The sequence below is a fragment of the Lissotriton vulgaris genome, chromosome 8 (genome assembly GCF_964263255.1).
Source record: "Lissotriton vulgaris chromosome 8, aLisVul1.2, whole genome shotgun sequence".
Taxonomy (NCBI): Eukaryota; Metazoa; Chordata; class Amphibia; order Caudata; family Salamandridae; genus Lissotriton; species Lissotriton vulgaris.
Genome location: NC_141696.1, coordinates 84246186 through 84259781, shown reverse-complemented (window position 1 = coordinate 84259781; position 13596 = coordinate 84246186). Strand labels below are relative to the sequence as shown.

General features: G+C 45.2%; 1 protein-coding gene across 1 annotated transcript; it reads left to right on the top strand.

Moving 5' to 3' along the window:
- The first annotated feature begins 363 nt into the window (after positions 1–363).
- On the top strand, positions 364–1332 carry LOC147693459 (olfactory receptor 52J3-like). Its single transcript, XM_086935998.1, has one exon. The coding sequence runs from the start codon at positions 364–366 to the stop codon at positions 1330–1332; it is 969 nt and encodes a 322-aa protein (XP_086792124.1).
- The last annotated feature ends 12264 nt before the right edge of the window (positions 1333–13596 follow it).

The following is a 13596-nucleotide window of genomic DNA, read 5'->3' as shown; positions in this document are numbered from 1 at the left end:
AATATTTAATACATTTTACCCTATTTATTTCGGAATTGGTGTGAGATTTTTCTTGTGTTGTGTTTCCACTTAATTATTGTTTGAAGTGCTGCATACAAACTTAACACATTGTCTCTAAACTAAGCCTGACTGCTTTTGTGGCAAGCTACCAAAGGATTCAGCTCAGGGTAATTTGGGATTTGTTTGAGTTTTACCCCACGAAAATTGTGGTTGCGACCCTAATCAACCAGTAACTCATTTTCGTACGCTACTCATGCAATTCATAGTCCACAACATATAGAATGACTTTAACTTTTTTCTTTTTTCGAAGGTTGAGAAGACATTGAACTAGTAAAAGCCACCAGAAGGCAACTAGGCGGAAGCATGCAAGTCACCAATAACACCACTAGCTTCATACCGTTGACATTCATCCTGATCGGCATTCCTGGGCTGGAGGAACATGGACTATGGCTTTCGATACCATTCGTCTCTGTCTACATATTGGCTGTGTTTGGAAACTGCATACTGTTATTAATCTTAAAAACAGACCAAAGCCTCCATGAACCTATGTACTTTTTTCTTTCTCTTTTGGCAGCCAGTGACCTAGCTTTGCCTAGCACTACAGTGCCTAGAATGCTGGGCATATTTTGGTTTGGTTACCTAGAAATTAGCTTTGCTGGCTGCCTCACCCAGATGTTCTTTCTGTATTTATTCTTGGGGCTGGAATCAGGAATCCTGGTGGCAATGGCATTTGATCGCTATGTTGCTATCTGTTACCCCTTAAGATATTCTTCCCTCTTGACTAATGCAATACTGGCAAAAATAGCAGTTGTGGTTATATCTAGAGCTGTTATTGCAGTATTGCCTTTTGCACTATCATTGAGCCAGTTGTCTTACTGCAATTCCAATGTCATCTACCACTCTTACTGTGACCATATGGCTGTGGCCAAGCTGGCCTGTGGAGATGTTAGATTTGACAACATTTTAGGTTTGGTTGTGTCCCTTTTCATATCAGGAGTTGATCTTTTGGCCATTGGAATGTCCTATGTGATGATCCTCAATGCCGTCCTAAGACTTCCTTCCAAGCAGGCCCGTCACAAATCATTCAGCACCTGCGGTGCCCATGTCTTTGTTATTCTCATATTTTACACACCAGCAGTTTTCAACTTTGCAACATACAGGTTTGGTCAAAAGACCATCCCCCATCATACTCATGTTCTGTCTGCAAATTTTCACATCCTTGTGCCACCCATGTTGAATCCAGTGGTTTATGGTGTTAAGACCAAAAGCATTCGAAAAAGGGCAGTGCATATTTTCCACAGGGGAGACCTTCACTCCTGGAGGCTTTACTAGTCCATAAGTGCGCATATTTTCGGGAAAATACCCTTCTTGAAGGAATGCGCACTATAAGTAGGACTTCAAAAAGGTTTCATTTTTGTTGAACTTATTCAAATTCATTACACTTTAAAAAAAAGAAAAGTGAATGAAAATATGGATGGAATTAGGTCTTAGAGGAGTAGAAACATTAAGGAAAACTTGCACAGTGTTTTTATTTCTGCTGGATATTTTTACCATCCAGAGTTTGTAAGCTTCACAAAATATTACTAAATTTGTGGCAAGCACTCATCTTTATTAAGACTGGAGGGTCGTTAAAAAGTGACACTTTGGGAGACATTAAGGCATTACATGTTCAGGGGTAAATTATGATCCCTCTGCAAACAGAATTTTGCACAGTGATCAGAATTATGAGTAGGGTGATAATTATAATATCGTTGCGAGTTTCACCTGATAGATTCTGGAAGAACAAATTTGTTGAAATTTAACCGCTGAGGAGAGGACAAATACTCATGAAACTAAAAAGTCTGCATCTTAAATACTCATTTTGGATCATGTAACTCATTTCCAATAGCCACTGCCATTTTCCATATCTAGAAAATGCCTCACTCTGTGTTAAAGATAATTGTAGACGGAAGTATTAATTCACCCACCTCTAACCAGGATCTTAGAGCTTAAAGGTAAAAGAAGATCTTCCGTTTTCAGAAGGAAATGCAAAACTCCAAAGGCAAATCTGCTAGTGAAATTAAATTGCTTACACTACAGGGACAACATAGTGAAGGAAAGTGTGTTCTACTGTAGATGAAGCAGGTTTTTCAGAAGGATTATTCTTTTTTGATTAGCACTCATCAGTTTGTCAGACCCATTATGACTTGGATCCAGAGAAGAGGTGCAAAAGTACTGAATTACATTGAGGGAGTCTAAAATGTATTTTCATGACTAAAGGACAAAATCTGTTTGAAGTAGTGTCAAAGATCTCAAGATTGCTAAAAGGTTTCAGTGAATAAGGTTCCCTAACTCACCTACATACACACCCCAGAGGATGCATGATTGGTCAGCATCATCATGCATTCAACAGCATTTATGGACAATATTACAAAAACATTACCAAAAATAACAATTGACTAAAAGCAATATTCGTGTATACACACACTCACCCACCTGCACATGCACACAAACAGACAGACGCACACACAGACACAAAATACCCTCTCACACTCTGCATCAAGCAGGGTAAATCATCCTCTGAAGGTCCAATTAAAGGAAGGAGAAAATAGCATGCTCTGTTTCAGATTCTCTGCTGTGGACAGCTTTTCCCTCATAAGACTAGTGGCTGTACCAAGTTCAGAAGAGCCATTTGGGAATATGTGATGTCATTTAGCCAGAAATTACTCTGGCCATAAAGGTGGAAGAGGATTCTGTGGATGTATTACATTTAATGGTCCTTGCATTCTAAATTCAGCACTGGGTACTGGAATAATACATTTGAGTGCTGACCTTCGTTTAGCTGTCTCAAGGGTTCCATGTTCATCTGAGCATCATTCATAAGTGTGAAATCCAATGAAAAGACTAGTGGCACCAAAGAACCCCACCTAGACATAAATTATCTAATAAAACAGCAGAATCTACCAGTAATATAAAATACTGTATAATGGAGGGAGTGAACTGAGTCCGTTCCTTCGAATGAATGAATGAATAGATACTGTATTGCCAGGTAAATAAAAACATTGCATTCACATAAGAATACCTAACCAGCACAATTTCTACATACCACATATGTGAATCAGCAACACTTTTTTTAGTTTAAGTATGCTTTATTGAAGGGTTGATCTGAAATGTAAGTATCACACCAAGTATAAATTAGAACAAAGTTTGAACAATAAAGTTATATGTGAAATAGTAGGCATATATAAAAGTAAGAACAAATATTGACAAGGGGAACAGGGGATTTGATACAAGGAAAAAAAATTCAATAAAGCATGGGAAATAAAAGTGTGGGAATTTAAAAAAAGGGAAGGGGAAAAGAAATTTATATGATGATTTAGCATGTATAAAGATAAGTAACACATAACTTTTTACCATATAATAAGAATAACAACAATCTAAAAATATTACAGGAAGATATTGCAAGCAACAATAATTACATTAAATAGTTAAATACAAGAAATATAGGAATAATTTGAAGCTAAATGTTTAAGGCAGTTTTGTAACTATGTCAGCAGTTAAATCAATGGGTTCAATACAGAGACTAAAATTAGTAAGCAAAGTAGTTAAATATAACCACATTTGTTCTTGTTTGGCAGCTATTGACAGAGGGTTTACAAAAGAAATGTTAGTAGATTATTTCCAGTTAGAGGTGATTAAAAGAACTATTACTGGAGCCTTATAAGGCAAAATGTCCTAAACTGGGGAAGCATTGCCTCTAAATTTGTGAGGAATGGTGAAAGGAAGTAAACTTATCTGCTATTGCATTATATTAGTCAGAAAAAAAGTTAAGGAAAACACAATGGGCCATATTGGCAAGAACGGTACAAAAGGGGGTGGTGATGGACGGAGCATCTGAACCAATCAAACACTCACACCCAGTCAACAGATCTGGGTTTGATCCATCACCGTTCTTTAGCCCACTCTGCCACCCCAGTTCAGATATGGCCATATGCAAATCAGTCTGACCCTGTGCCTCATGGGAACAGTCCAGCCCAAACTGCCAAGCCATGCCTTCCCTGGACCAGAAACACGCTTCAGAGGACCGGTTTCTGGCATTTCCGCCGTCTTCAGCCCGGCTTGCTTGAATCCAGTGGCAAAGTGAGCAAGGGACTCACGTCTGAGCATACCCTGCCAACTTATGGCAAACAAAGCAGTACAAAAGGGGGTGGTGATGGACGGTGCATCTTAACCAATCAAACACTCACACCCAGTCAACAGATCTGGGTTTGATCCATCACCGTTCTTTAGCCCACTCTGCCACCCCAGTTCAGACATGGCCATATGCAAATCAGTCTGACCCTGTGCCTCATGGGAACAGTCCAGCCCGAACAGCCCGAACTGCCAAGCCATGCCTTCCCTGGACCGTAAACAAGCCAACTTATGGTGAACAAAGCGGTACAAAAGGGGGTGGTGATGGACAGAGCATCTGAACCATATCAAGAACGGCAGTAACATTATCGCTGATTTAGCGGCAGGAAACTGCCGCTAAAGCAGCGATAAGGGGCGATAAGGGGCTTGATAATATGCCCTTGTGAATTCCCATAGAAGCCCAGGTTCGCACCAGAACCTTGGCTTCTATGGGAATTCACAAGGGGATATTATCAAGCCCCTTATTGCCGTTCTTAATAATATGGCCCAATGTGACTGGGCTTCAGAAAAAGACATGACTTTGTTATCTGATAAAAACTAAGTAATCTGAGTCCCTAAGACTTCAAGGATTTCCAAAGATTAATTCTATGTTTGAGCGTAATATGTTTAGTGTACCAAATAGAAGAGTGGGGAAATTCAATTTCTGCCTTGAATTAGGTTAGAAAAAAGGACTCAAAAGTTTATACGTGTATAAAGAACAAATAAGGGAAGTGTAAGTGTTTTTGCTGTAAAGGATAAAAACTGGGGGTTTGCTAAAGGAGTGTTCCAAAGACAAGAAAATAAAGGATCCTTGTCAAATGTTAGCCAAAGCGAGTTTTGTCTAAGGTATAAAGTTGTGTGGTATTTCTGAATATGTGGGAAATGAATACCTGAATCAATCAATCAACCAGGGGTTGGTTGAGCGCGACTACTTACCCGTAAGGGTCTCAAGGCGTTGGGGGTGGGCGGGTGCAGGTTCCAATCCATCAAGGAGGGGGTCTGTCGAATAGCCAGGTTTTGAAGTTTATTGCGAAGATGGGTAGAGATTTTGTTTGTCAGAGGTGGAGCAGAAGGGCGTTCCAGGCTCTGGCCACGAGGAAGGAGAAGAAGCGGCCTCCCGATCTGGTCTTTCTGGTGCGGGGACCAAGCCGTTGGAGAGCTGGGCTGATCGTAGGGTCCTTTGGAGTGCCTGTAATTTAAGTCGGCTGTTCAGGTATGCCGGTACGGTGTCGTGGAGGGCCTTGTGTGTGTTTCTTGAGCATCTTGAAGGTGGCTCTGGCTTCAATGGGGAGCCAGTGGAGTGTGCGCATGTGCTGGGAGATGTGACAGTGTCTTGGCAGGATAAGGACCAGTCTTGCGATGGCGTTCTGCGAGGTTTTTGTTTATTCCGAGTACATTGCAGTAGTCGAGTCTGCTCGTGACCACGGCGTGAGTGGCGGTCTTTCTGTGTTCGAGGTGGATCCATTTGAAGGTCTTACATAGGAGGCGGAGGGTGTGGAAGCAGGAGGATGCAGCGGAGTTGATCTGGCGGTCCATTTTGAGCTCGGATTCCAGGATGATTCCCAGGTTTCGTGCGTGGTACGTGGGAAGGGCGGTCTTCTGAGGGTGGGGGGGCAACAGGTGTTGTTCCAGGAGTCTGGGTTTGGGCCCATGATGAGAGCTTCTGTTTTGTTGGTGTTTAGTTGTAGGCCTCCATCTTGAATATTTATTTTGAGACAAGAATAAACTATTTTGGATCTTTTATTATGCCATTGAAAGCATAACAGAAGAACAGTGTCAATACATGTAAAATAAGCTGTTGGAATTTGTATTGGGATCATAAATAGCAACCCAAGAGTAAAAAGCATCATCTTAATAGTACTAAGACTATCTCCACCCCAATAATATTAATGGACTCAATTTTGCAAATAACATCTGTGTCTTATGGGTAGCATCATCAAAGTTAAAGGTAATTGTACCCTTGATAGTATTAATCCTAGATATTTAGTTTTGTTAGGAGTCCATATAAAACGTAAGGTTTTAAGGAACTATTTATTGCAAAATGTATGAAGTTGTAGTACTTCAGACCTTTGACTGGAAGGTAGAAATAGTAGAGGTCAGATCAGAGTGTTATAAGAGGATGTCATCTGTATAAAGTGATCATTTCAATTGGGAATTATTAAAGGAGAATCCCTTGTTATTTTTGTTCTATCAAATTCTCAAGAGAAAGGGTTCTAAAGTAAGGATAAATTAAAGAGGGTTTAGGGGATTACCCAGTCATACTCCTCTATGTAATGCATAATAGTCTCATACCACTCCATTTACAAATATGGATGCTCTAGGCAATACATCTAATAAAGAAATTAAATCTAATATTTTGGGTATAAAACAAAACCATTTAAAGATTTGAACATGAGTTGCCATTCAACATGATCCAACCCTTTATCGGAATCTGCAGTAGGAGCAAATTGATGCCATAATTGAATGCTTTGCTAATGCTATTAAAGATACATCTTGTATTGTTTGAGGAGAAATGGAGTTTGATAAAACCTGCTTGTTCTAAGTTATTTAGGTTAGAAAGTATATTCTCAAGAAGAAGAGTCAAACTTTTGGGCAAAATGTTATAATCAATATTAACCAATAAAATAGGGCAATACTTTTTACATAATTGTACATCTCTGTTGTTTTCAAGGAATAAAGAAAATATTGCATCTTGAAATGAACCATAGGCTGATTTACATCTCTCATAAAAGTGATATATTTTAAAGAATTCAGGCTAGAAAAAGGTAGCAAAACAGGCATAAAATTCAATGGTAAAAGGCCTTCAGGACCAGTTGATTTACCACATTTTATGTGTTTAGCAGTGGATACAATTTCTCTAGGTGATATATCTGCTTCCAGTTGGGAAAAGACAACATTATCTAAATTTGGGTTATAAATTGAAGACAAATAGTCACTTATTGCATATTTGTATGTGGTCTGTTCAGAGGAGTATAAATGTTGATAAAAAGTCACACATTCTGTAAAAATATCTGTCTTTCTGGAAACAAGATGGGCATCCAAGGTCCTAATAAAGTCAATTCCATTCAAATCCAGCTTTATTCGCAGTCTTACATAAAAAACATTGGGGCAGATTTATGTTGGAACTGCGCCACTTTTGCGTCACGCAACGGCGGCGTAAACGTGGTGCATCCCTGCGACCCAGTTACAACGTGAAGCATCTAGGCAGATGTGTCACGTTGTAAAGCCCTGCGCCACATGTGGGCGTTCCGGCGCAGGGTTGGCGTTCTGGGGCAGGTGCGCCTCGCAAAAGTGGCTGAGTGAAATCTATATCACTTTTAGGCCAATGCTGCGTCAAAACCCTGCGCCTGCTTGAAGCAGGCGTAAGGCTTGACGCAGCATTGGTCAGATAGGGCACCCCCGAGCCTTGCTGGAGCTGCGTCGCGCTTGCGACACAACTCCAGCAATGAGCCACTTTTACGGCACAGATGCGTGACGCATCTGTGCCGTTTTAGCCCCATGGTGCGCCGCATTGTAAATGTGGCGCACCATGGGTGGCGGAGCTGCGGCGCACGATAACTGGCGCATCCCTGGAGTTAAATCTGCCCCACAAAAGGCTAAAAACTGAACATGAATATAAGCAATGGAGGTGATACAATTAAAGCAAACGCGGGAGATAGTTTGTACATAAAGTGCCACATGCATAATATATAGAACAGCAACAAAACTGCAACCCTGAACATCATTAATCAATATGGCCGGGATGCCTGTCACCCCCTCCCAACACAATCCCCAAGAATGGGAAGACGGACGCAGTTGCTGAACTTTTGGAAGGCGGGAGGGAGTCACCCTCCCGGCCGTATTTATTAAAATATGAAACAAAATTAAAACATTAAATAAAAGTTTCATATCATGTACAATTTTCATTTATTACATTTCGATGAAGACATGTTCATGGGCTAACCTTAACAAATCTCTAATACAATAGGTTTCCTAGCCGAGTCTAACATCCTCCAAATGCATACATTCTAAATTAAAATTGTACATCCTAGCATTAAGGGCCAACGGCAAGGTCGCAACCGGTGTCAGATCCCTACTACCAAAACTCTCGCCCTCACGGTGTGAGTGGCGGCCGCGCAGAGGACTGTACCCTCTGTGCCAACTCCAATTTCCCTTGTCCTGTTGGGGGCCCCCATTTCCGCTCGACGCCATCTTAAAGGTCGTCCGAGCACCCGCGTGAGGTATCTGTAGGAAGGCAGCGTGGACTCCCCCCCACCCCACACTCTCTATCACATCCGCCGTCGCGGATATCCGGGCCCCGGGAAATTCGTAGGAGGGGCATATAGCCGCCTCCTCCCCTGGAAGGGGCCTATGGCCGTCTCCCCCTAGGCGACTCATACTTAGTGGGTCCCGCCTCCCAGTGGGAGGGGCCAATGGCCGCCTCCCCCCGGGCGCTCCCATCCATAGTGGGTGGCACCCCCCTCTAGGGACCTTGAAATTACTGCTCACCGATCATGACCTTACCGCCCGACCAGAAATAAATACGACATTTGTTTACCTACTAAGGGAGAAAAATATCATCGTGTCTACTTGCATCATTTGTTTTATTCCTAAAAGAAAGCAGTACCTTCAGACAGAAATCACATGCTTAAGCTAAACCTTCATATTCGACTAAACGGAGGGAAGAAGATGTTATCAGAAAGACTTTATTGCAAAGCTAGCATTGCCATTAGGGGCTGGTGGGTGGGTCAAAATTGCTCCTTGTTCCGTCGAGGGCTCACGTGCAACGAGTGGGTGCAGCTTCCAAGCACAGGAACAAGAGGCCGCTTCTTCGGATTCCCGCTCTCTTTATTCCTCTTCGGGAGGGCGTGAACCCTCCGCTGGTACGCCTACTGGGAGTGGCCATCGGTGTAGGTGTCTAGGACAACCCTTCTTGGGCGGGAAGAGGCGCGCCCCAGGTACGCCGCTTCGGGCATACCAGCCGAGACACGCCCCCCGCCCAAAATGGTTTCCCGGGAGGATCGGGGCCCCCAACCATACGTTCGGGGGGACCGAGTGGTCGCCCCTTTCCATATGGCCGGGATGCCTGTCACCCCCTCCCAACACAATCCCCAAGAATGGGAAGACGGACGCAGTTGCTGAACTTTTGGAAGGCGGGAGGGAGTCACCCTCCCGGCCGTATTTATTAAAATATGAAACAAAATTAAAACATTAAATAAAAGTTTTATATCATGTACATTCTAAATTAAAATTGTACATCCTAGCATTAAGGGCCAACGGCAAGGTCGCAACCGGTATCAGATCCCTACTACCAAAACTCTCGCCCTCACGGTGTGAGTGGCGGCCGCGCAGAGGACTGTACCCTCTGTGCCAACTCCAATTTCCCTTGTCTTGTTGGGGGCCCCCATTTCCGCTCGACGCCATCTTAAATGTCGTCCGAGCACCCGTGGGAGGTATCTGTAGGAAGGCAGCGTGGACTACCCCCCCACCCCACACTCTCTATCACATCCGCTGTCGCGGATATCCGGGCCCCGGGAAATTCGTAGGAGGGGCATATAGCCGCCTCCTCCCCCGGAAGTGGCCTATGGCCATCTCCCCCTAGGCGACCCATACTTAGTGGGTGCCGCCTCCCAGTGGGAGGGGCCAATGGCTGCCTCCCCCCGGGCGCTCCCATCCATAGTGGGTGGCGCCCCCCTATAGGGACCTTGAAATTACTGCTCACTGATCATGACCTTACCGCCACAGGCCGGATAGTTAACCGGCTATCCGGCCCCCCCACAACTCCTCCTAAAGGTCATGCTTCCTCAAACCCCTTAGCCATGCTATGAAGTCCCCTATGAGTAAGACATTCCCCTCCCGGGACAAGTGAACCCCGTCATTGAGATACATGTGATCACCCCGAATACACCCATGCGGAATACTATGCAACTGCGCAGAGCGAAACAATCTACCAATTTTGTTGTTAACCTTTTTTACCGAATGGTTCAGTGCTGACACCGAAAGGCCCCCCTGCCATACCTTCCTAGGAATCATATGGGACCAGGCAATCGTGCACCCCGGGATTCTCTTTGCCAGCCAGCTAACGGCAGACAAAACCCGCTCGATTAATACTCGCCTACCGAGTATCACCAAGTCATTGCCCCCCAGGTGTACTATGATTACAAATGGCGGTGACCTCTGCCGCCCTAAGAGACCCTCGATAAAGATTCGAACTAGTCAATACAGAGCCCGCCCCTTCCGTGGGAGGCCACTCTGTACCCGTATTCCCCAGCTGCGTGAGTCACGTCACCTGCTTTGAATACGTCCCCGGCCCACCTCACGTATGAGTGGCCCACGACCCACACCACTCTCTCCTCAGCAGGTGATCTCTGACCGCTGGTCCCCTGGTGCTGGGTCGACTGCCAATTCCGCCCCGCATGACATGCTCGAGAAACTGTAAATCAAACAGAAGACAAGAAGCGTAAGTGCATGTAACTTGACTTCACAACATGTGCAATCCCACATACCTTTTAAAACAATTCGAGGACCATCGTCCTAACTGTTTCACCTCTTCCGCACTCTGACCCCTGGCTGAAGCCTCAGTAGCAGCCCCTATCCTAAAGGAGTGGGTCCCAAAATCGCACGGGTCCATGCCCGCCGCCGCGATTGTCAGTGCTAGCACCCTCTGGAACTGAAATCTCGTCAGTGGGGTGGCATCCATGTGCCTCAGCAAACTTCCCCCCCATGTATCCGCCCTCAGTGCCAAGTATTCCTCAATGCACTCTATCGGGCACGTGGGGGACCCTCGCATGCGCTGGACAACAACACTGTTTCCCATAGCTCCCTAGTCAGTCTTGGACCTAGCTATCGTGACTACCATCGAATCACCCCTAATTAGGATGTGATCCCTGCACAAGCCTCCCTCCACATCTTTCTTATTTTTTGCGACCAGTTCGCTCACCCGCATAGCCCCATGGAATGCTAATGCGAAAGCTGCCCGGAACAGAACTGCTTCGAATTGGGAGGAGCATGTCGTGGGTAGTTTCGCCATAAATAAGTACTGTAATAAAACTATAAATACATGTTTAAATTTGTTGTAATTTGAATTGTTGCTTTTTACATTTCACATCTTGCTGATGCTTCCATATAATTTGTAAAGAGGTGTCAGAAGACATATTAAGGGTCTGATTTCAATATCATTCGGAAAGCATTCCTACTGAATCAGTCCAGGAATGCTTTCTGACTCACTCGGGTTGGGGGAATCCAACCAAGCGTTTTAGATGTATCCAGATGCTTCCGGATACGATTCGGGCGGACTCCCATTGACTTCAATGAGAGCCTGTGTTCTGAGCGAGAACACAGGCTCCGATTGACGAAAGGGTTGGCTGGGGAAAATCATGCACCCTGTGGCGGGCACCGCATGTGCCTACCACATTGTGCATGGTTGGAAACGGGGGTCCCATGGGTACCCCTACAGGCGCGATTCTGAGGGCGCCGGGTAAAGGCGGGCCTGCTATTGGCCCCCAAAGACAGATTCCGGCAGATGATTGGTTCCAGAGAAACTGAATTGGAAAGGTTGTCCAAATCGGTCATCAAACTCGCTTGTTCGGGGACCGAGTCCATAGAGCTGTACGACTCGGCTCCATAAGATGCATCCTGCCCAAATTCCTTTTGCAACTGATTCGGACAGCCCTACTGGTTTCCAGGCATCGTACTCGGTCGAAGTGTGAACGATTTGATCAGTAAAAAGGACTCCAGATTGGATTCGGAAAACACAAATCAAATTCAGAGCCCTTCTGTTAGACATCGGAATCGACCCCTAAGTGTGAAGAAGTCAATAATACATTCTTTGAATTTGGTCACAAAAGAGGTGGCTTAAAGCAATGAGTTATTAAATCCCTATTGTATAGTATGTGACTGAGCAGCAATGAAATCTATGTCAGTGAGAACGGGGGCATGATCAGAAATAAAAAAAAGCACCTATTTCCACACTGATCACATTTTGTGCACGGGATTTAATCATAAAGAGATAATCAATTCTGGATTGTGTGTGATGTGTCAGAGAGTAGAAAGTGTATTCCCTCAAAATAGGATTGTGCAAATACCTAGTGTCAACTACGGAGGTTTGAGAAATCACAGAACAAAAAGATTTAAGTATTTTGTTCGGGATATGTTAAACAGTATAATTCCTATCTAAAATAGGATCCACTAATTGCTTACAGTCAATCGATCAATCAATCAATCAATCAGTAGATTTGTAGAGCGCAGTTTGTCACCTGTTAGGGTATCCATCGTTGGCAGGATACAGTTGAGTATCTGAATAGCCAGGTCTTCAGGGATTTTCAAAACTCTGGAAGGGATGAGAAGGTCTAGAGATGAAAGGATTGCTCATTCAATGTCTTTGCTGCTAGGTAAGAGAAGGAGAGGCCTCCACATCTGCTATATCAGTTGCAGAGGGTTAGAGAGAGGAAGCAGAGATGTCTGGTGGGCTGACGAAAGTTCAGACATGGTTCAAGTATGCTGGTCCACAGTTGTGCTGGGCCTTGTATGCATGGGGTGCTTATCGACACTCCCACTGCTGGATCATCTACATCTCTACAATATCTTTCTGAGATGTTAGGCCAAATGTACTCACTACATGCTAATTTAAGGGTTCTAGTAGATATTAATCTTCATTTAGATGACATCAACAAAAAATTGGAACAACAATTTCTGGGTACTTTGGAAGGCTTTAACTTGGAACAACTTTTTAAAGTACCCACTCATATGAGGGCGTGGCTTGGCCAGCTGCAAGATGGCTACACTCTAAGTGGGCTCTGCCGGTCAAGCTCTTATATCCTAAAGAATCCTGCTGACATCGATACAATCGCAGTACCACACTACCGATTCTGGTGCCTCAGTGGTGCCTCCCCGGTCGAGCTCCTCTCCTTGTGGCTGGTGCTGGTCTCCTGTGCCGGTGGGGCTACCTGTGTCTCCCCCGGAGCTGCTGTTCTCTGCGGGGCAGCTGTGCTGTGGTGCTGACGCCAAAGTCCGGATGCTGATCGTCGCGGTGAGTTGCGCCATTGCTGGGGGTTCACCAGTGGGGTCGGGGGCCTCGTGCTGTGCGGTCCGGCCTGGTGGTGCTGCGGCCTTGTTGTGGTAAGTGCGGCACTGCCTGGGCTGGGCTATGGGAGCGGCATACCCCCCTTGTTTCCCCCGCTGGTGTTTCCCCTTCGGTGTGTGCCAGCCGCTGCTCGCTGCCTGGCCCCTGCTGTTCGGTGCTGTGGAGACCCCCTGCCATCGCGACCGCGCTGCCCTGGGCGCCTCCTCATCTGTGCCTCGCTGAGGCCCACCTGCTGCTCCCGGCTCCGTGGCCTGCTCCTGGGGGGGAGGCGGTGAGACTGTTTCTGCTCCCCCCCTGCAATGCTCCTGTGCTCCTGTCTGCTGTGGATTCGGCCACCCGGGGACGGGCCCTGCTGACCTGGTGTAGCCTTGGTGCTCTGCTGCTGT